At 42.8% G+C, this 23880-nt stretch overlaps 1 protein-coding gene across 1 annotated transcript in view; it reads left to right on the forward strand.

Moving 5' to 3' along the window:
• The window catches only part of ZFYVE1 (zinc finger FYVE-type containing 1), a 53322-nt gene that overhangs the window by 8927 nt on the left and 20515 nt on the right, over positions 1–23880 (forward strand). The window contains exons 3-4 of the mRNA XM_041759229.1: positions 16285–16789; positions 21595–21809. Coding sequence (XP_041615163.1) covers positions 16285–16789; positions 21595–21809 — 720 coding nt within the window. The remainder of the gene's footprint in view (positions 1–16284; positions 16790–21594; positions 21810–23880) is intronic.

Below are 23880 nucleotides of genomic sequence, written 5' to 3' on the forward strand. Positions count from 1 at the left end.
ATTTGGCAATGTCGAGAGACATCTTTGGTTGTTATGACTGGGGGATGTGCTACTGGCTAATGGGTAGAGGCCAGGGTGTTGGTAAATATGTTACAACACATAGGGCAGCCCCCCACAAAAAAAATGATCTAGTACAAAATGTCAATTGGTGCTACGATTGAGAAACTGATTTAACGGATGAAAGTTTGGTCTAATAGGAGATCTGTATTCTGGTTACATGTAAAACATACCAGGGACAAAAAATGTTACCTATACACCAATTTTTCCTCCCTCTCTTGGTTCTGTTTGCTCCCCAGAAGTAATGTAGTTGAAATCAGTATTGTCTTTTGGCATACTTGTAACCTCTCCAGTGAAGTGACTAGACTTTCTTTGCTGTATTCATTGATTTTTCTAGGCCTCACTGGAACTGTGCTAGGAAAACCAGAGGACTTCCAGGTCCATTATTTAGAGTCCATAATAAGTAAATGATCCACACTGATAAGTCATCCATAAGCTCTTGAACTCAGAGACAACACCCTTAGCAAATAACTCAAAGGTTAGAAGAATAAATTTCTAACAATCAGAATTCTTAGTGGAGGAAGAAGATAGTATTTTCCTATCTGTTGTGTCTTATGAGGGATTCAGACATCCTGTCTTAACCTGAACGTTTACTAGAGAGGAGAGGAGGGAGGAGAGGAAAACCAGGGAAATCACATAGGTGAGAAAAAAGTGAACAATTAAATCTTTTTAAATTCGTATGCATATATTTAAACCCCGTGTAAGTTTTTCTTTTTTTCATAACCACCTTATTCTCTTTTTTGTCCCTTTTTGACAAACTTGCCATGACTGTCTTCTTTCTGAGAACATAGGGTAGCAAGCTGATGAGCAATTTCACCTGTTTGCCCTTCATGCTCATTGACCCCTGACTGGGCCATTAGGAGAGCCTAGGAGCGTCTCATGCCCAAGACTCGTCAAGTGAAGTCCCCTCACTGAACACGCAAGGTGATAAGGAAGCCCAGTGACCCAGGAGCAGTCAGTGAGAAGCTAAGAAAGTGTCCACTGGGGCAGGCCTTCCATGACTCAGAAATCTACAGTCTCAGCCCACTCTGACATATGAGGCCAGACAGACCCTTCTTCATTCCTCTTCCAGCACAGTGGTGGACTTCCTCTCTCTGAGACCGTTCCTTTAAGAAGACCCATCACGTTGCTTGGCTGCTTTACTTGTTTACAGTCCCAGAATAGTGTGGCTCAAAATACTGGGACTTGGCTTTTTTTTTTTTTTTTTTTTTAATTGGCTAAAGGAGTCATTATTCTTGAGAGATTCTGGAATGGAAACCAGCAGAGGATGTTTTCATACTGTATGAGAATCCTTGACCACAAACTAGCTCTGCTAGTCAGCCCCATTTTTGTGCCCCTTTCTTAGACTTAATCTGCTAGTGACCCCTGTGGCTGTGTCTTCTGCTTCCTGGTTTAGGGTACCTTGCTGGGGCTTGATTTTACAGACAGGCTGGCAGAAACCTTTGGGGGCTTAATTCTGGCCAATAGGTCATGAGCCAAGGGAGTCAATCTAAAGTGTGGAACTTCCTCATTTTTGCTCTGCCCACAGCCAAACGATGACAGTGTAAGGACTAATTTTGGCACTCTAGCTGGTTAGCGCAAGTTCTGGTCAGTATGTGGATATATGTGCTGCTGTATTAACTCTTGGGTGCTGTATAATATAACAAAAAAAAAACATAGATCTGCTTAGGAGCTGTCTATCAAAATCATAAGCAATAATTGGCTGAGTAGCAGAGGCTCCCTCCCCCGTCATTGCTTTCTACTCCTAGAAACCCAATTAAAAGCCCCTTTTGCCTGGTAATAGTCGTAGGGGGAAGGCATGGTATGGAATTACTGGGAAATGGGTTGAGGATGACTCAGGCAAGCAGGAGGAGGAAAGGGCCTCTATTACGTACCTTCACTTTCTGCCCAGCATCTTCTGAGCCTTCTCAGCCATGGGCTTGTTCAGTTCTAACAGGGTCCCAGCGTTTAACTCGGGAGGCTGTTTTGTTTGGTACACTGTAAAATATGACCCATATAAGCCATCAGAACCACTGTGAGTCAGCTTTTCAGGGAACCTGTTTTTAACTATTTCAAGTTACCCTCCTGTTTGTGTGATTCTATTTTTTCTGGTTTGTTACTTTCTTAAAGTGATTGATTTTTCTGGAATTGGGCAAACATTTGGCTTTTGGAACCAGGGTTAATTTAACAGGCAGATTTCTTACTAAGTTGACCTTATGTTTTTTCCTGTGGATGCATCTCCTGGCTGTAGCATCCTTGAGTTTATCCTTGAGATTGTGTATGACGGAAGTGCTTCTGGTAGCTGGTTTAACTTTCCTGGTTGGGGGAGGGGCGGTTTGTGCCTGCTTTGGGAGGAGCTCCCATGAGACCATTTCTGAAGTTAGAACTGTAAAATGTATGGATGAAGAAGAGAAAGAAAACAACGATATAGGGGGTGCCTGCGTGGCTCAGTCGATTGAGTGTCTGACTTTATCAGGGTCCTGGGATTGAACCCTGTGTCAGGCTCCCCACTCAGTGGAGAGAGAGTCTTTTTGTCCCTCTTCCTCTTCTTTTGCCCCCCCCCCCCCCAAAGCTCACACACACTCTCTTTCTCAGATAAATAAAATCTTTATAAAAAACAAAACCAAAAAACCCCACAAGGATATAGAAAGTTCCAGGCAAGAATTGGAAGGGCCTATGGGAAGGGATACAGAGGAACTTTTGGAGGTAGGAGAGCATGGATGTTTCCTGGGAGACTGTTTTGTTCATTTCCTTAATTTCTTGATGGCTTTTGGCCAGCATTTAAAAGACTCTTTTCGATTGGTTTGTGTGGTCAGCTTGGTGGTTGCTGGAGTTCTTGGGCAGAGAAGAAGGTATATGTGCCATGCAAAAGTACCTGACTTCTGGCTTGACTTCACTGAAGGATGATTCTACTTTCTGGTATCTTCTGGAATCTTTTTCACTTCCCAATTTCCTTCTATTTGAGACTGAATTATTGCTGTCTTTCCCAGGGAATTTGACTCTAGATGCTAGAATGTTTGAAAAGAACTGTCAGCTTCATTCCTGCATGTAGTCACAGATGTCCTGAGTTCAGGTTAAGAGACAACATAATACAGAGCAACTCAGCAGTCATAGAGTATTCGAGAAATTCCTCTGCTTTCTAGCCCAATCTTTTCTGCCTGGTGAGTGTCATCCAAATGGCTTAACTTATTTTCCATAATCGCTCATAACCTTGTCTTTCAAAGTGCTCAAATTCAGTTTATCTGTATCACTTAGTGGCAGTCATAAACATAGAGTGTCCATTATGTGCCTTATTAGTTTGAGTGATCTCTATGAAAAATGTTTTAAAATGAAAATTCAGAGATTAAGTGAGACTGGGGGAGGGTGTGAGAGGGGATGCCAGAGGCCTTCATTCCCGAGAAAGCTTAGCTCTTTCATACTTGTCTGTGAATAGAGGCTGTTTGAGGAGGATCCCATAGTTATTTTTGTATACCCTCTCTGGTCCTGCCTGGGTGACCTGCATTTAGTTTGTGGTCATAGGTGACTACATAGTCACTCTCGCCTTTTTCCATCTCAGCCTTTGTCAACTCTGTTAAATCTGGCCTATAACTGATGGACAGGTGGACAGGCAGAGAACCTGCTTGCTTTTCTTTTTCTGTCTTCTCTGTCTTCTTTCTCTCCTACCCTGTCTCTTCCTTCTTCCCCTTTCTTCTCTCTTCCCTTCTCCTTCCCCTCCCGCATACCCTTCCTTTCCTTTTCCCCTCCTTCATCCTTCTCTCCCTCTCTCCTTTCCTTCTTTCTCCCTCTACTTCCCTCTACCCCTTCATGAATTACGAAGTTAAATCTGCCAGTACCAGGGAAAAAAGTTTCTTTCTAGAACGAAATAGAAATGATTTTAGGTTTATGTATTATTTTGGATTGTTCACGGCATTTCTCTTCCTTGCATTATCACAGAAAATTGCAATCACTACACAATTGTTTTTAAAAGGATTGACCTAAAAAGGTTTTGTGCAGCCTCCCTTGAGCACCATATTTTAAAGAGCAACCCCTGCCTTGGCCTTGTAGTTCTAGTCTTCTCTCCTGATTTTTTTTCATACCACTTAACACCATTTGATACCATATGTGCTTTTATTTATTTATTTTTTTAAGGTTTATTTATTTGAGACAAAGAGAAACACGGTGCAAGTACCAGCACACACATGAGTGAGGGAGGGGCAGAGGGAGAGGGAGAGAGAGAATCTCAAGCAGACTCCTTGCTGAGCACAGAGCTTGACGTGGGACTACATCTCATGACCTGATCTGAAAACAGGAACTGGATGTGTAGCTGACTGAGCCACCCACGCACCCCTATCATGTGCTTTTAAAAATCAGCTCTGTTGTGATATAGTTTACACATAGAATAATATATGAATTTAAATTGTATGGTTCTATGAGTTTTGACAAATGTATATGCACATGTATAACCACCACCACTGCAATCAAGATATAGAACATTTCCATCCCCCAGAAATGTTCCTCAGCAGTCACTGATCTGTTCTTTGTCACTATAGATTCGGTTTTCCTAGAGTTTTGTATAAATAGAATCATGTAGTACTGTTTTGTACCTGACTACTTTCTTGCACTGTAAGGTTTTGGAGCAGGGGTCATTCATGTTGTTTGTTACAGTTCACTTTTTATTGCTAAGTAGTATTCCATTGCATGGATCTACCACAATTTATTCATCTGTTGACTTGTTTTTTGGTGTGTGTGCTATATATTTTAATTGTTTGAATATGGTCTTCTCCCTGTTAGAATGTAGGCTCCTTGAGGGCAATTATTTATTTTTTTATTGAGGTGTAATACATATCACATAAAATCAACCCTGGTAAAGTGAACGAGTCGATGGTATTTAGTACATTCACAGTTTTGTGCAGCCACTACTCTGTCTAGTTCTAAAACATTTTATCATCCTGAGGGAAAACCCTGTATCTGTTAAGCTGTCCATTCCAGAAGAATGACTTTGTTGGTCTTTTTAAAATAGCTTTTATTATTTTCCAGTTATAAAAATGACAGACTTTGCATGTTAAAATACTGAAAATATGGAACTACAGAAAGTGTGGAGTTTTATCTTAATTTTACAATAAAAGAAGGCCACTAATATCTCAGTTCTTTTTTTTTTTTTAAAGATTTTATTTATTCATAGAGATACAGAGAGAGAGAGAGAGAGAGAGAGAGAGAGAGGCAGAGACACAGGCAGAGGGAGAAGCAGGCTCCATGCAGAGAGCCTGACATGGGACTCCATCTCCAGGGTCTCCAGGATCACACCCTGGGCTGCAGGCGGCGCTAAACCGCTGCGCCACCAGGGCTGCCCATCTCAGTTCTTTTTAATGTTGCATTTACTTTTTTAAGTTTTATTTAGTTATTTGTTTTTTGTTTTGTTTTGTTTGCATTGTGTCTCTGTCTCTCTCTGTGTCTCTCATGAACAAATAAATAAAATCTTAAAAAAAAAAGATTTTATTTATTCATGAGAGAGAGAGAGAGAGATAGGCAGAGGGAGAAGCAGGATCCATACAAGGAGCCTGATGCGGACTCGATCTAGGCATTCCAGGATCATGCTCTGAGCTGAAGGCAGATGCCCAACTGCTGAACCACCCAAGCCATCCCAAGTATCCAACTCTTGATCTTAGGGTTTTGAGTTCAAACTCCATGTTGAGTTCTGCATTGGGCCTGGAGCCTACTTAAAACAGTTTTATAGAGATATGATTCACATACTATACAATTCACTCATTTAAAGTATACAGTTAATTGGCTTTTAATATATTCACGTGTATGTACAACCATCACCATAGTCACTTTTAGAAAATTAAAAAAAATTTTTTTCATCAGTGATTTTTGCCTTTTCTATATATCAGCATCTAGAACAATATTTGGCATATAGTAGGTGCTCAGTATTTGTTGAATGAATGAAATGCATTAATGAGACTCAGTTTAATCATTAATTCAGTAAACATTTAATAAGTGCCTCCTATGTGCTGACAACTGAGGACACTAGAAAGTTACACTCAGATGCTGAGCTTGCATTTGAGGAGAGGACCGTCCAGTGGTAATAGAAGAAAGATGCATGGAAATATGGTGGATCATGTCAGAGTGGTATAGAGAGGATATTAATGGAAATTCAGAGGAGGGGGATACTGCTGGAGGGGTTAGTATATTGACTTTATTTTATTTTATTTTATTTTATTTATTTTATTTTATTTTTTTCATTTATTTGGCAGAGAGAGAGAGCGCATGTGTGTACACAAGCAGGAGGAGTGGCAGACAGAGGGAGAGAGAGAGGGAGAAGCAGGCTCCCCCCCTGAGCAGGGAGCCTGACGTGGGGTTCAATCCCAGTACCCTGGAATCATGACCTGAGCGGAAGGCAGATGCTTAACCAACTGAGCCACCCAGGCACCCCTATTACTGACTTGAGATGGTTCCTGTTGTGTTGTTTCTTCACCAGGGCTCTGCTATTGCATTTTGTGTAGCATAGAAAGCAGGCCCTGTTCAATCTGCCTCAGACACCAAAGATTTCCTTGTAAGGCTGTGTTATCTATTAAGATTTTTGACATAAAATATGAGGGGAGCATTTTTAGTGAGTCTGTGGTATAGTAGTAATTATTGGAATCCTGTCATTCTTTGGAAGACTGCTTTTTTTTTTTTTGGAAGACTGCTTTCTAATGCATAATGTATATAATGTGTGATCTCATAACAACTTTAATTGAAAAGATATATCCTTTTGAGGGTGGGAAAAATAAGTATTGAGTAAGAATCTTGTTCCTCTATCTATAATTCTTTAATGAGAGTGCACTTGAAGCCTTCCCTTGGAAGGGTTTTTACTTGGGATAATGGAATGAAATTCTGTGATGGCCGTGATAACTCTGGCCTAGAGGCAAACCAGGGTAACTACAGCGATAATGTCAGCTAGCATTTCTAGCATTTACTGCCTGATTGCACTGTGGAGAGTGCTCCATGTGCAATGATCTCGTTTAATCCTCACCTCAGTCCTCTGAAGTAGATTGTGTCATTATCCCCCTTTTATAGGTGAGAAAATTGAGGCCCAGGGAAGTCAACTAACTTTAAGGTTATTCTGAAATCAGCGAGTTGTAAGAGGTAGGTTGGGTGAACCCTTCATGGCAAAACTATAGTGTTCCGTTCCCCAGAGGGAATATAGCATTTAGTCATTCATTTATTTAACATATATATATTGATTTCCTATTATGTGTTCACACCCTGAGCTAGGGCTACAGTGGTGAACTACACAGAACAAACCCTGGCCAGCATGGAGTATGTTATAGTTGGGAAGCTCAGAACCAGGAAGAAGGGATAAAATGTTAAAAGGGATCATGGGTGGGGAACAGAGACTTTGAGCAAGGCTTGAGGGAATTGCCCATGGTCTGATCCAGGTGGAGGCAGACCTAGACCTAGCTCTCTTGTCTTCTCTCTGGCCTGGTGCTTCTACTGCTAAGTCCTAGAACCTCTACCAGAGTTTATGTCTGTTTTTTAGCTGGTCAAATATGGGTATGCCATGCCACTTAAGAGGGGGGCTGTGTCTCCCCTCTGCAGGCTCCTTGGAAGAGCCTTCTAGGGTGATGTGGGTCTTGAGGATGACTTGGTATTTCCATTCTGTCCTCAGATCTCAGCTTTGCTTTGGAGAAAGCTTTTTGTTCAGATGTAACAGGGTAGCTGAACAGGGTGAGTTGGGTGAGGTCAAAGAAACTGATCAGGGAGCTAAAAATGACTCTCTTTAAAGAATTCAGTTTTTTTTAAAAAAGATTTTATTTATTCTTGAGAAACACAGAGATTGAGAGGCAGAGAGACAGGCAGAGAGAGAAGCAGGCTCCATGCTGGGAGCCTCGTGTGGGACTCGATCCCGGGACTCCAAGATCACGCCCTGGGCTGAAGGCAGGTGCTCAACTGCTGAGCCACCCAGGTGTCCCTAAAGAATTTATTTAATGGATCCTTTCTACATACTGACATTCTCTTTCTTGCTGGAGTAGGAGGGGAGTGGCAGGCAGAGTCTGGGAGGCTATATGTCCAAAGTACTGCTGGTAGTTCTAAGACAAGGGAGAATTCCTGACCTCTCAAGTAATGGAACACTTTGGGGATACTGGAATGGAAAAAAGTGATCTTTGCCCTTACCGAATGTGCTCAAATGTGTTTATGAAGCCAACCTCATGACTTCAGTGGTCTTAGGAAAACATTTGATTGGGAAACAATCGTGTTTTTGTATGAAATTCTGTGGACACATACATAGATAAACACAAAGTTGCACACTTTCTTTTAGGATAGAATGAAAGGAAATCATCTAGACTTGCTGGGTTAGAGAAACAGGTTTACTAGAACTTTCTGACATAGGGGTTTGCTACTGGAATGAATCTCCCTATCATTTGGATTATAAAAATAGGCTACTGATCTGTTTCACATTGTTTTAGTAAAATCTTGTCTGAAAATTAGACCATGGACTTAAATTATTGCCTGGAGTTTTTTTCAACATGACAAAAGTAGCTCTGGATGTTTTAAAAAAATATTTGAGAGAGAGAGAGAGAGCACGTGAGTTCATGAGTAGGGGCAGGGGCAGAGGGAGAGGGAGAAGCCAGACTCCTTGCTGAGCAGGGAGCCCAATCCAGGCTCTATCCTAAGACCCTGGGATTATGACCTGAGCTGAAAGCAGATGCTTAACCAACTGAGCCATCTACGTGCCCCCATTTTTTTTGTTTGTTTGTTTTGAGAAAGAGTGGTGGGGAGGGGTAGTGGGAGGGGGAGAGAGAGAGAATCTTAAGCAGGCTCCATATGCATTAGGAAGCCCCTCTAGGAGGTTCGATCTCAGGATCCTGAGATCATAACCTGAGCTGAAATCGAGTTGGACGCTTAACCAACTGAGCTACCCAGGCGCTCCAGCTCTGGATTTTTCTAGGAAGAGTTCCCTTACCTTCCACTTCTCCTTTACCTCCCCAGGAAAGGAAAATGTTACCAAAGTTCTAATATCAGGTCAGTGCCAGACACTACATAAAGCTCAGTACCTGTCTGCTGATTAAATGAAATAATCAAGTTCTAGCTTCCTTTTGGGATAGTCAGCCCAGTTCTGGTGAGGATAATCAGCCCAGTTCTGGTGAGAATGAGAATCTAGTTTGATTTTTTTGGGTTCTGTCTCTTCCTCTGAACCCAGCTAAAAATGGAGTGAAAGTAAGTAAATCAGAGACCAGCATGTAAAAGTAATTTTAGTAGGAAGTTCCCTTTGGCAATAACTATTGAACTAGGCTAGTTTTAGAATCTTGATGGGGAGGTATACAATTATCTTTGTTGGTACAGGGGTGGGATCTGTTACAGGCCTTGGGTTGTGATGGGTTGGTGGGAGCCACCAAGCTTCTTAGCTCTTTGTGTGACTTTGGGGAAGAAGCTGGGTTTTGCCCTCAGCCGCAGGGAACTCCTTTATAAAAATTTAAAGGACGGTATGATTTTAGTTGGCACAGATTACATCCTTTTTGTCTCTAGAGGCCAGAGTTGAAAGGACCTCAGCGCTGAGCTACTTTCCCCTGTAGTGTTTTCTGGTGCCTTTGGGATTTTGCTTCTGTGGTGTGCATGCTCTGTTGAATTTCCCTCCTTCCAGTGCTCTCTACTTTAGTCCCGTCCTCATCTCTTGCTTTTTCCCTTTGCAGGAAACAAAGCTGTTTTCCCTCAGAACAAAGCTTACGTGGTTATTCTTTCTGGAATGATTCTCTAAGGGCTAAGAAGGAATTTCTTGATGAAGGTGGTCATCATTCCCATTGCCTGCTTGGGTCAGAGGTTCCCTGCTGGACACTTCACTACCATGAACTGCTCTGAATTCTAAGTTGGAACAATGGAGATAACTGAGCACCGTTAATATTTTATATCAGAAACCCTGCTTGGAACCCTATACAAAGTGAAAAGCTTCATGGGTGAGATAGAGAGGTGTACCATTTGGGATCTTAAAATCTGTGGGTGTCATATGGTCAATCACTTTACTAAGAGTCAGCTGTAAAGCCAGTCTTTGTTTTGCTGAGAGGCAGAGGTCAGGAATTATCAGAGCTACTCAGGGAGTTCTTTCATTTTCAGGTGGGATCAGTTGAGTTTACCGCATGGCTGATTCATCCCCTGGATGAGCAACTTCTAGGCAGCAAGCAGGTGCAAGCCCAGCTCCTGCTGTGTCCCTGGATGGATTTGCAGTGGGCTGGTCTTCAAATGATAATGGGTAGTATATTGTGAGCACTTACTGTGTGCCCTGCAATGTGAGCCCTTTACCCTTTATCTCCTTTAGCCCTCTCAGTATCCCAGTGGGCTGTGGCCTTTTATTGTCTCAGTTCCCTGAGACCTCAGTACTGAAGTAACTTTCTCAAGGCCATGCAGTGGCAAAGCCAGGAATGGAATCTGGGTGTTTCTGACTCGCCTGACGTCCAAGAAATGGTCTGGTGAGCTCTGGGAGAGCAGAAGGCAGAAGCTGGGAGGGGAGGCTTCCCTGCGGTGTTAGGGCCCAGGAGCACTTCAGGCACGTAGAACTGGGTGTGGTGGCCCTATGGAAGGGCTCAGAGTCAGGTAGATTCTTTCACTCCAGGAATGGAGCAGAGGGGGTCATTGATTGCAAACTGGCAGAACGAGTAGAGCAGGAGCCTTGTTCCTTTCTGGCTCCTTCCTTCCCTCATCAAAGGGAATCTTCTTATCTTTTCTTAGCCTTTTCCTCCCCTGACTGGAAATCAGTCTTGATACTACTGCCTTGGCCACTCTTTCCTTTCTGGCTCAGGGGAAAGAGGATGGGTTGAGGAGTGGAACAAGGAGCCAAATAATGTGGAAGGCAGAAGAAGGAAAAAGAACTGCAGTTCCAAAAAAAAAAAAAAAAAAAAAAAAAAAGAACTGCAGTTCCAGTTAAGCAGGCATTTTCTCAGTTTATCGTTTCCTTTGACTAGTGACCACCAGCCAGTCAAAGTAGGCAAAGATGGCTCTATCTTTATTTTACATGTGGGGAAAAAAATACCTTCAGTACACGGTAAATGATTATCCAAAGCTTGTCAGTAGAAAAACCAGCCTGAGGGCTTTGAGCTCCTTGCACTGGACTAAGATGCATGTGCCTACCCCCCTACCACATGAACATGTACGTTTAACATACCCTGGGACACCGGGTGCCAAAATAAAACTCCCACATGCTGACAGGGAGTTTTATTTTCATCCTGAATGAGTTGTTTCTTTATTATGTACATCACTTGGAGGGTACTCACTGTGAATCCTGAGATATTTAACTGTGTACTGAGAGGCTCCCACATGCCCCTTTTTCAGGTGCCCCCATTAAATGCCCTGGAGAGTGGTCGTTGCTCTGTGTGATAACAGAGTCACAGCAGGGTAGATTTCCAAGGGGAGAAAGTCCCTAGGCCCAGTCCTCTTCCCCATGACTGTGTGAGAAGGTGCTGGCTCTCACAGCTGGCCACTCTGACCTTATCTGACTCCTTGCCAGTAGAGCTTTATGGAGCTTTTGTTCTTTTTCTCTTTTTCTCTTGCGAGTAACCTAGCTGTTTGGGACCAGTGAGTGACATCAGTCCAAAATGGGCTGTTTTGTGTAACTTCTTGTTCCGTGAGCACATCACCGGGTTTATTGAATGCTGCTGTGTGTTAAACCCTATGGAGGATACAGGGTGGACAAAAGTGATTAGGCAACATGCATGACATTCATTCATTCAGTAACTAAATATTGAGCTTTTCCTATGTTCCAGGTTGTGTTCTAAATGCTGGGGGTGGAAAGATAAAGTAGACACAGTTCTGCCCTCATGGATCTAGCAAAGGCGCTGTCATTGCCTTGGGTAAATTATTAGCATTGTCATTAACATGAAGGCCATTAATAATGTAACAGTAGTGATATTATTAATAGGATCATGAGTAGTTTATTATCTTGGTGAGGTTATGGAAAATGATGGCTTATATTATACTCATGGTCTGTCTACTTTTCTCTAACTACTCTTTAATAAACCAGCAGACTCTTGGGAATCAGGAAGTTATGTTTTCTCTTGTGGCTGGAGGTTATTAGGTGTAGAGATTCATCACTCCTTGGTGGAGTAGAACATTTGCCTGTTTGGATTAGGAGCTTTGGCTGTGGGGTTCTATATTCTAAGATTAGCGGCCTTGAGCATCTTTCAAGGGGGTCTAGTCTGGGACACAGAGGAATTACGGATGGATGAAGTTTGACCAATGCATTTTTTAGTATAATCTCCATTTTATATATTTTTTCTGGAGAACAGCTTTTCTTCAGTCCTTAAGGATTTAGCTCCTTACATGGGCTGTTGTGGACAATGTGGGACAAGCACCCACAGGTCTAAATCGGGGTGGTGTGGGGTGTTTGGTTCTCTAATGCTTCATGAGAATGATTCCTGACTACCTTACTGTATGTTTTACATACAGCTTGGGAAACACATGGGTGTCGAAGACACTTGCCTTGGAAATGTCCCTGACGGCAATGGCCTGTGCAATGTTCCAAATAACAAACGTAATGTTCTCGCCCTTGGGCACACAGCAGGTACAGTTGGTGCAACAAATAGGTTGCATGTGGCCGTGGCCCTTTTTGGCATGACCATTATTCCTTCTTGGTTGTCTTGGAAACAAAGACCTGATGGAGCCATTTCTTTTTTTTTTTAAGATTTTTATTTATTCATGAGAGACGTAGCGAGAGAGGCAGAGACATAGGCAGAGGGAGAAGCAGGCTCCAGGAAGCTTGATGTGGGACTCAATGCCAGGACTTTGGGATCACACCCTGAGCCAAAGGCAGATGCTCAACTGCTGAGCCACCCGGGCTTTCCGAGCCATGTTTTTTTTATTTTTTTAAAAAATATTTTATTTATTTATTTATGAGACACACCGAGAGAGAGAAAGAGAAGCAGAGACACAGGCAGACAGAGAAGCAGGCCCCATGCCGGGAGCCCGATGTGGGACTCGATCCCGGGTCTCCAAGATCATGCCCTGGGTCAAAGGCAGGTGCTAAACTGCTGAGCCACCCAGGCTGCCCCGGAGCCATGTTTTTTTAAAAAATATTTTATTTACTTATTTTGAGAGACAGAATGTGAACTCACATAGGTGGGGGACGGGGGGAAGCAGAGGGAGAGAGACTCTCAAGTAGACTCCACGCCTAGCGCAGAGCCTGATGGGCTCAATCTCACAACCCTGAGATCATGACTTGAGCTGAAATCAAATCAGACACTCAACTGAGCCTCCCAGGTGTCCCCCCTCCTTTTTTTAATAACAACCTCATTGAGATGTAATTTATATACCACATATTTTACCCCATTAGAGTAGGCAATTCAGTGTTTTTAGTATATCCATAAAGTTGTGGAACCCTTAGACTATTCCAGAACATTTTTATCAACCCAAATAAAAGCCTCATACCTATTAGTAGTCACTCCCTAGTTTCTCTTTCCCCCAGATGTTGGCAACTCCTAACAGGCTTTTTTTTTTTTTTTTTTTTTTTTAAGATTTTATTTATTCATTCATGAGAGACAAACACAGAGAGAGAGCGAGAGGGGCAGAGACACAGGCAGAGGGAGAAGCAGGCTCTACACAGAGAGCCCAACGTGGGACTCTGTCCTGGGTCCCCAGGATCAGGCCCTGGGCTGAAGGCAGCACTAAACCGCTGAGCCACCTGGGCTGCCCCCTAACAGGCTTTCTATTACTGTAAATCTGTCTTTCTGCCTGTTGTGGATATTTCATATAAATGGGATCATAGAATATGCAGTATTTTGTGTCTGGTTTCTTTCACTTAGCATGATACTTTCAAGGTGTGTCCACGTTGTGGCATGTATCAGTACTGCATTTCTTTTTATGGTTGAACAATACTTCAGTGTATGGAAACACCACATTTTGTTTATCCTTTCATAAGTTGATGGCCATGTGAGTTGTTTCCACTTTTTGGCTATTACGGATCTTGCTGCCATGAACATTTGCGTTCAAGTTTTGGGTGGATATATGATATGTTTTTCGTTCTCTAGGATACATACCAAGGAGTGAAATTACTGAGATATGTGGTAACTCCATGTTTCACTTATTGAGAAGCTGCCGTACTGTTTTCCAGAGTGGCTGTGTCCTTTTACACACTCAGCAGTGCATGAGCATTGCAGTTTCTTCATATTCTCACTAACACTTATCATTTTTAAAAAATTTTAAATTATTATTTTTAAAGATTTTATTTTATTTGTTTCAGAGAAAGAGAGCCTGAGCAGAGGGTAAGGGCAAAGGGAGAGTGAGAAGCAGACTGCCCACTGAGTAGAGACCCTGATGTGGGGTTTAGTCCCAGGACCTGGGATCATGACATGAGCTGAAGGCAGATGCTTAACTGACTGAGTCACCCAGACATCCCTATTTATTTTTTTAAAGTTTATTTATTTAAATAATCTCTCCTTCCAGCGTGAGGCTTGAACACACAACCCTGAGATCGAGTCGCACACTTAACTGAGCCAGCCAAGCACCCCAAATAGTTATGTGAAAATTAATCAATTCTTTCTTTCTTTCTCTTTCTTTCTTTCTTTCTTTCTTTCTTTCTTTCTTTCTTTCTTTCCTTCCTTCCTTCCTTCCTTCCTTCCTTCCTTCTTTTTTCTTTTCTTTTTTCTTTTCTTTTCTTTTCTTTTCTTTTCTTTTCTTTTCTTCTCTTTTCTTTCTCTTTCTTTCTCTAATGAGAGATACAGAGAGAGAGGCAGAGATACAGGCAGAAGGAGAAGTAGGCCCATGTGGGACTCAATCCCAGGACCCTGGGATCATGATCTGAACCAAAGGCAGATGCTCAACCACTGAGCCACCCAGGCGCCCCTATTTTTAAGATTTTTTTTTTTAAATTTTTTTATTTTATTTATGATAGTCACAGAGAGAGAGAGAGAGAGAGAGAGAGAGAGAGAGAGAGAGGCAGAGACACAGGCAGAGGGAGAAGCAGGCTCCATGCACCGGGAGCCCGATGTGGGATTCGATCCCGGGTCTCCAGGATCGCGCCCTGGGCCAAAGACAGGCGCCAAACCGCTGCGCCACCCAGGGATCCCTAAGATTTTATTTATTTGAGAGAGAGAAGAGAATGCACAAGTGGGAGGGGCAGAGGGAGACGGAGAGAGAGAATCTTATGTAGACTCTATACTGGGCATGGAGCCTGACTTGGGTCTTGATCCCAGGATCCTGAGATCATAACCTGAGCTGAAACCTGGCTTAGCTGACTGAGCCATCCAGGCACCCCCTCATTGTGGTTTTAATTCACATTGTCTTAATAACTGTGGTGGTATTTTTTCATGTGCTTATTGGCCATTTGTAAATTTTTGGAAAAATGTCTATTCAAATTTTTGGCTTAATATTTAACAAGTTTTTTTTTTTCCTTGTTGAGTTAGGAGTTTTTTTTGTTTGTTTGTTTTGTTTTTTTAAAGATTTTATTTATTTATTCATGAGAGACACAGAGAGAAAGAGGCAGGCTCCACGCAGGGAGCCTGATGTGGGACTTGGTCCCAGGACTTCAGGATCATGCTTCTGGGCCGAAGGCAGGCACTAAACCGCTGAGCCACCCAGGGACCCCCAAAAGAGTTCTTTATATATTCTGGACTACTTAGACCCTTATCAGATAAATGATTCACAGATACTTTCTTCCATTCTTTGGGCTTTGTTTTCGCTGTCTTGTTGGTATCCTTTGCAGAATATAAGTTTTTAATTTTGATGAAGTCCATTTTGTTTAATTCTTATGTTGTATTGCTTTTGGTATCATATCTAAGAAGCCATTGCCTACCTAATCCAAGGTCACATAGATTTGCTCCTATGTTGTCTTTTTCCTTTTTTTTTTTTTTTAAGTTTAATTTATTTGAGAGAGAAAAAGAGAGAGGGAGCACGAGAGGAGGGAGGGGTAGAGAGAGAAGGAGAAGCAGACTCCCTGGTGAGTGGGGAGCTAGATTCGGGACTCAATTCCAGGACCCTGAGGTCATGACCTGAGCGAAGGCAGATGCTTAACTGACAAAGCCACCGAGGCACACCACTCCTATGTCATCTTCCAAGAGTTTTATAGTTGTAGCTCTTTTGTGAGCACTAAATTGTGCCGCCTGAAGCTTTGGAAGTTCCTCTTAGCTGTTTGCTGGGGAAAAGGCTGGGTGGGAGCCTATCATCCTGGGGCTTCTTTTCTTTGCTGCATTGACAGTTTAGTCTAGGATCTTGACCTTGGGAAGCATTTATTGTTCTTGCAAGTTCTCTATTACGCAGTTTATATTTCTTTTCTTTTTTCTTTTTCTTTTTCTTTTTTTTTTGAAGGTAACAAATGAAGAGGACTTTATTAGGAAATTGGACTGTAAACCTGATCAGCATTTGAAGGTGGTTTCCATTTTTGGAAATACTGGTGATGGAAAGTCTCATACTCTAAACCACACTTTCTTTTATGGCCGTGAAGTCTTTAAAACTTCCCCTGCCCAGGAGTCCTGCACCGTGGGGGTGTGGGCAGCATATGACCCAGTCCACAAAGTAGCAGTGATAGACACAGAGGGGCTCTTGGGGGCTACAGTGAATCTCAGCCAGAGAACTCGACTGCTGCTGAAGGTCCTGGCCATCTCAGATCTTGTCATCTATCGAACTCATGCAGACCGGCTGCATAATGACCTCTTCAAGTTCCTTGGGGACGCCTCAGAAGCTTATCTGAAGCACTTCACCAAGGAGCTCAAGGCTACCACTGCCCGCTGTGGCCTGGATGTCCCCTTGTCCACCCTAGGCCCTGCTGTTATCATTTTCCATGAGACTGTTCACACTCAGCTGCTGGGCTCTGGTGAGTAGACAGAGGGCTGTGTCCTAGGTTGACCTATGTGGGTGTGAGGAGGCAGCCGTTGGGCTGCAGCACTAACTTGGTGGAGGTGGATTGCCCAGCAGAATTTCTGCCTGGGCAGGATGGGAGGGAGTGTTTGAAGAAAGGTGGAGTGAGCAACTATGTCAAAATCTGCTTCTGGTCAGGATGAGGATTGGGGATTACTGATTACCTTAGGCAATAGAGAGATCCTTGGTGATCTGGTAAGACCTGTTTCCAGGGGTGGTGGGCATGAAAGCCTGCTCAGGGTAGGTTCAAGAGAGAATAGGAGAAGAATTAAGGTTGTGTAATATTCCATAAGTTCTATTATAAAGGGAAACAGACAAATGAGATGATAACTGGAGGTTAATGTGGGATTTCAAGGGATTTTCCCATCTTTAAATTGAAGTTGTGGGGTATTGCAGATATTTTTTCCTCGTGGAATGCTTCACGAGGTAGGGAACGATGCAGATGGAAAGAGCAGAGCAGTTGGAGTGAGCCTCACAGGGGTGGTTGGCCTTAGAAACATAGCTAGTCCCTCTATAAACACAGGAGAGAAAGACTATATGGACGCGGTTGCAGGTGATTGGTGGATACAGTATGTGTGTGAGAGCTGTCCTATTGTTTCTCTTACCTTAGAGAAGTAGGAAGCAAAATCATGACCTGAGGGAAGATGAGGCGGCAGGTGCAACAAGTAATTGGACACAGATGGGGACAGTAGTGTCAGCTCCTAACACAGTTGGACCATTTACCTGTTAATTCAGGCAACAGAGATTGTTTTCTTCCTTTCTTTTGTTTATTTTTTTAGAGAGTAGGGGAGGGGCAGAGGGAGAGAGAGAATCTGAAGCAGACTGCATGCCCAGCGCAAACACAGGACTCGATCTCACAACCCTGAGATCCTGACTTGAGCCAAAATGCAGAGTTGGACACTTAACCGACTGAGCCCCCAGGCGCCCCGTCAGTTAGAAGAGTTCAAGTGCACAATGCCACATGCTGAGCACTGGGGCACTGAGGCATTTCTCATCCACGAGTAGCCCACAGCCCAGTTGGGGAGACCACGTGTGTTCTTTTCTGTAGTGATGTAGGTCCTGGAGGTGTGGGAGTACAGCACAGGGGCTCTTCATACCTCCTAAGGGATCTGGGAAAGAGGTGGTGTTTGAGCCTTGACATGTGGGTTGATAGGGCAGGAGAGGAAAGCTGCTCTGGAAAGCACAAACCCCTGGTGGCTTGAAGGAGTGTGGGTTGTGTCCAGGAAACTGCAGATTGTTCTACAAGAGCCTCCCAAGTTCCCTTTCAGCCCCTCAGTGTGTGTGTCACACAGCATCCTGGTGATCTTTCCACAATCTTTATTTATAATTTAGATCATGTTATACTTCTGCTTACAAGGTGTCAGTGGCTTTCACTACAAACTCATCATGATGTCCTTACTCTGAGTCCTGTCTGTGTCTCTGAACTCCTTCTCTGGTTTTCCCTCCTGTCGCCTACCATGTGCCCCCGCCATGCACGTGTGTGTGCACACATGATGTGTGTGTACACTCCCTCTGGTAGCCACAGTGGCCTTTTCTGTGTTGGCACCTTTGCATATGCTACTCTGTCTGCCTGGAACACCATTTACTCAGTAAGCCATGCTTCAGATTCGACTCAGCTTCCACCCCCTGGGAGCCTTGGCCGACTGTCCCCTGTAGAGTGGGCCTTCCTGCACCCAACTTTACACTCTTACTGCATCGCTCTGTTCATTTGCATCAGGGCCCTGATCACTATCTGAAATCATCCCATACGTTTGCTTGCTTGTTTTTGTTTGTCTCTCATTACAACAAGAAACTCCAGGAAGGCAGGAACCTTGTCTGTCTTAATCCACCACTGTATCTGAAGAGCCTAGATGAGTGCTTGACACTCAGAGGATTGTTGGATGAATAAATAAAGAGGCTCTCACTGTGTCTGAAGCACAGACTGTGTGAGAGGGAATGGCGGATATACTTGGGTCAGATCGTGGATTGCCTTGACACAGTTGTCAGATATGACAGGAGCCCCTGAAGGAATTTAAGCAGGGAGTTATACAGATCTATATTTTCCAAAGATCACACGACACTTTTTGCAGGATGAACTGTAGAGGCATGCCTGGAGGCAGGGAGACAGCCAGGACATTACCATGGTGCTAGAGGAGAAATGATAGGTGTTGAGCCAGGGCAGTGGCACAGGAGGGAAAGTGGAGAGACGGGGGCCATATTAAAGCATTAGGATCAGAAGGACCTGGGTCTATCAGGAAGATGAGAAATCTAAATGTTCTAGCTAAGGGTCCTTAGCAAGTGATTCTGAGGTTAGGAGAGAAGGCTGGAAATGCCGACTTCAGGGTGCCTCCCATGATCTGAATTTTTATGCTGCTTTTGATTTTTACAAGTTTGGTAAGAGGTGGGTTTAATTTCTTGTTTAGGATTTTTTTTTTTAAATTTTATTTATTTATTTGACAGAGGGAGCAAGGAACACAAGTAGGGAGAGCAGCAGAGAAAGAGGGAGAAGCAGGTTCCCCGCTGAGCATGGAACCCAGTGTAGGGTTTGATCCCAAGACTTTGGACCATGACTTGGGCTGAAGACAGATGCTTAACTGACTGAGCTATGCAGTCGTCCCTTTTGTTCAGGATTTTGAAATAACCAGCCCTTCACAAATAACTTTTTTTTTTTGCTTTGTACCATGTTTTGCTTTGTACCATGTATTGTATTGCTTTAAAAAAAAGCAGTGCGGGGGGATTCCTGGGTGGCTCAGCGGTTTGGCGCCTGCCTTCGGCCCAGGGCCTGATCCTGGAGTCCTGGGATCGAGTCCCACATCGGGCTCCCTGCATGGAGCCTGCTTCTCCCTCTGCCTGTGCCTCTGGCTCTCTCTCTCTCTCTGTTTGTCATGAATAAATAAAATCTTAAAAAAAAAAGCAGTGCAAAAAAAAAATTAAAATAAAAAATAAAACAATTTTAAAAAGCAGTGCTAACTTTACTGCATCCTTGTTATTTGGTCCAGTTGGTAGCAGCCCGTTTTACAGATGAAGAAGCTAAACTCAGAGAACTTGAGTTATATAACAAGAGGTTTCCAGCTAGTAAGTTGCAAAATGGGGTTCAAAATAGGGTTTCCTAACTCCTAAATCGAGAGCTCTTTCTGGAATACTGTTGCTCCTTCTTGAAACCTGGAGATGGAACCAAGGCAGCTGGACTTTATGCAGAATAGAGAGGTACCAGGATTGTGGGCAAATTGATAATTTGAGTTTTCTGTCTCATAGACTTTGTGATTTAATTTAATTTAATTTAATTTTATTTATTTATTTTTTTTTAGCTGAGAGTGAGTAGTGGGGAGAGGCAGAGGGAGAGGAAGAGAGACCATCTTAAGCAGGTTCCACACCCATCAAGGGGCTCCATGTGGGGCTTGATCTCACAACCCCGAGATCATGAGCTGAGCTGAAATCAAGAATTGAATGCTCAAAACAACTGAGCCATCTGGGTGTCCCACTTTCTGATTTTCTTTTTTATTTTATTTTATTTGTATTATTTCTAAAGAATTTATTTATTCATGAGCGATAGAGAGAGGCAGAGACATAGGTAGAGGGAGAAGCAGCCTCCTTGTGGGGAGCCCGATGTGGGGGTTCATCCTAGGACCCCAGGATCATAACCTGAAACAAAGGCAGATGCTCACCACGGAGGCACCCAGATGCCCCCCACTTTCTGATTTTATTTGATCCTCTCCTTTTTTTGGACAGAAGATTCTAGGTGGGAGTTAGTAGGCAAAGAATTCTGTGTTTTTCAGATGAGTAGAACCAAGCTCCTATAATCATTTGGGAGCAGTGATTGTATGTCCAGGGACAAGGTGTGAGGTGATGTTGGGAGTGAGTGAGGGTGACCAAGCCAGCACCTTGAAAAATCACTGCCACAGGAAAAGTTCAGGAGGAGATAGATTTAGGGATGAATTACAGATTTGGCTACTTTTTGATGACTGTATCTTTAAATTTGAGTAAGGCCATACCTCCAGTATTAATTGGAGTGATTTTGTTGTTGTTAAAATATTAAAGGAAATTAAAAAGTCCTTGTAACATATATCTCCAAAATATTTATTGAATTCATTTGTACTACCACTCTACAAATTTCTGGATAAATATTGGTGAAACTACTCTCAGATATGCTGGCAGTTTGTCTAATGCTTGACCAACATAAGATCAGCATGTTTAAAATTTTTGTGTATTTTAAATGTTCATTAGCAGGTGACTGGTTAAATACATCCATAGAGTGGAGGACTATGTAGCTATGAAAAAGAATAAGGAAATTTCCAGAGTTTATCATGAAAACAGGTACAGTATGTAATTAAGTGATATAAGCAAGTTGTGTATATGTGTTGATAACATATGTAGGAAAAAGAAGTAGGAGGGGCAGAGGAAATATATTTCTTTTATGCTTTGACATGTTTGAATTTCTTTTTTACAATGAGCAGATTTAAAAATGGCTTTCCCTTGAAGTATAATGTATATATAGAAAAGTGTACATCATATCAAAAGTGTAATATTGTGATAAATTTCATAGTCTGGATGTACCCTTGAAATCAGTACCAGAAAATGACCTGCCAATACCCACTTCATGGGGAAGCCCTGCTCATGCTCCGTTCTAGGCAAGGGTGACCTGAGTTTTAACAGCATAGATTAGTTCTGCCTGTTTATGCCTATTTATATAGAGACTCAGGTTACATATTTTTATAATGCAAGGCAGATTTTTTTTTTTTTTTACAGAAAGACCATTGTTCACATACCTGTTTCCTTGTCCAGATCACCCCTCAGAGGTGCCAGAAAAGCTCATCCAGGACCGGTTCCGGAAGCTGGGCCGCTTCCCTGAAGCCTTCAGTTCCATACACTACAAGGGAACGAGGACTTACAACCCTCCCACTGACTTCTCTGGGCTTCGACGTGCTTTGGAGCAGCAGCTAGAGAACAATACCACCCGTTCTCCCCGGCACCCAGGGGTCATCTTCAAAGCCCTGAAGGTCAGTTGGCTTCTGTCCCAAGTGCTTCTCACTGGGGTACTTGTGGGTAGTGAGAACACTCAGCTCCCCTTTTGTTGGTGCCAGGGATTGGAAGCTGGGGCTGGAAATAGAGGTTGTAGGGGAAGGAAGCACAAGAGTGGAGTTAGCACACCTGTTGAGTGAGCTCATCTTGCTAAGATCACGGGCACAGAGAAATCTTGGGTTATATAGTTAAAAAGTGACAGGTCTCCATGTCAGAGAAAAACCAGGCTTTTGGATAATAGGAAAAAGCATTTGTCTCTATATGGTATGGCCCAGCCCTGGTGAATTGACCTTGTATTGAGCCTCAGTTATCTGAACAGGACTCACTGTTTTTTTTTTTTTTTTTTTTGGTAACCTGTATTAATTTATTCTAGAGGGCAATTTTTTGTGATCACTGTAAATCACAGAAATATCACAGGTAGAAATTTCCCAAGACAAAAAAACAACAAAGAGACACAATAACAATAATTGCTGTTTATTATATACCAACATTCAGAGGACTGTATATGGATTAGTTCACTTAATCCTTACCTTACCAGTGTGCCTGGCCAGCTCAGTTGGTAGAGTATGTGACTCCTGACCTTGGGGTTGTAGGTTCAAGCCTTATGTTGAGTGTAGAGATTACTTAAAAATAAAATCTTTTTTTTTTTTTAAATAAAATCTTTTAAAAAATCCTTACAGGGATCCCTGGGTGGCGCAGTGGTTTGGCGCCTGCCTTTGGCCCAGGGTGCGATCCTGGAGATCCGGGATCGAATCCCACGTTGGGCTTCCGGTGCATGGAGCCTGCTTCTCCCTCTGCCTGTGTCTCTGCCTCTTTCTCTCTGTGTGTGACTATCATAGATAAAAAAAAAAAAAAAATCCTTACACCACCTTAGTGTGTTAATTACCATTACCATCCTCATTTTGCAGATGAGGAAACTGAGGCACGGGGAGGTGAAGTATTCGGTGACATACAGTTACTAAGTGGCAGCAGGTATAAATCCTGGCTGGTTTACTCTAGAGCTCCTTATAACCAAGAAGAATCTGCCTTTCAACAAATATAATAACATATTATTTCCTCTCTAGAGACTGTTATTCGTGAAAGGTTCTGAGGCTGGGGCTTGTTTTTTCTTTACTTAAGAGGGAGACTAACAAGTGTTCTGGAGAAGATAAAGGTAATACTGTTACTTGAGACTTTAACAGATTCTGAAATTTTGCAAATGAATTTAAACAGGAGTAATTTTTTTTTTAAGATTTAAAAAAATTTATTCATGAGAAACACACAGAAAGAGGCAGAGACACAGGCAGAGGGAGAAGCAAGCCCCTGGTAAGGAGCCCAATGTGGGACTTGATCCCTGGACCAGGATCACACCCTGAGCCAAAGGCAGATGTTCAACCTCTGAGCCACTCAGGTGTCCCTAAGCAGGAGTAATTTCTTCTCTGGAACTAGATGCTATTTATTGTATCACCTACAGCCATGTCTTGTGCCCTAAAATTCACCTTGTAGACATCAGTGATGTCAGGCCTGTCTTTTGGGAAACATACTTAAGCATTACATCGTTGTCCTTTAAAATCAGGCAAATTGTTTTTCTTGTGTATCTCAGCAGTAGTATCAACAAATTGTTTTGATACAGTAAAATCCTGTTATAAAGCACCCTGCTGAGCCACAGAATTTGTTTCCCCCATCCTGATGGTTGATGCTTGCTTCTTTGTAACAGAGACCCTGCCGCCTAGGGGGACTGCAAGCCCTCCAGCTACAACAGATGCTGTATAACCTGTCTGAGGCCCTCAGGGGTTAGATTGTTGCCCTTCTTTATCAAGTGGCATCTTAGGCCTCTCAAGTATCTGGGTAGGTGGGATCACTGTGCTAGGTAATATCACTTCACTCCCACAGCAATATGGTTACTCTACTATTCCTACTACTAGGTGTGAACAGGCAAGAAATCACTAGAACAACGGCAGGGGTAGTGGTGGTGGGGTGCATAGAATGGGGTAATAGAAAAGTATGAGTTAAAAAATGATCACTGGTTGTTGGAAATTGCTTTTCTTTCTTTTTTTTTTTTTTTGGAAA

This window comes from Vulpes lagopus, chromosome 6, assembly GCF_018345385.1.
Source record: "Vulpes lagopus strain Blue_001 chromosome 6, ASM1834538v1, whole genome shotgun sequence".
Taxonomy (NCBI): domain Eukaryota; kingdom Metazoa; phylum Chordata; class Mammalia; order Carnivora; family Canidae; genus Vulpes; species Vulpes lagopus.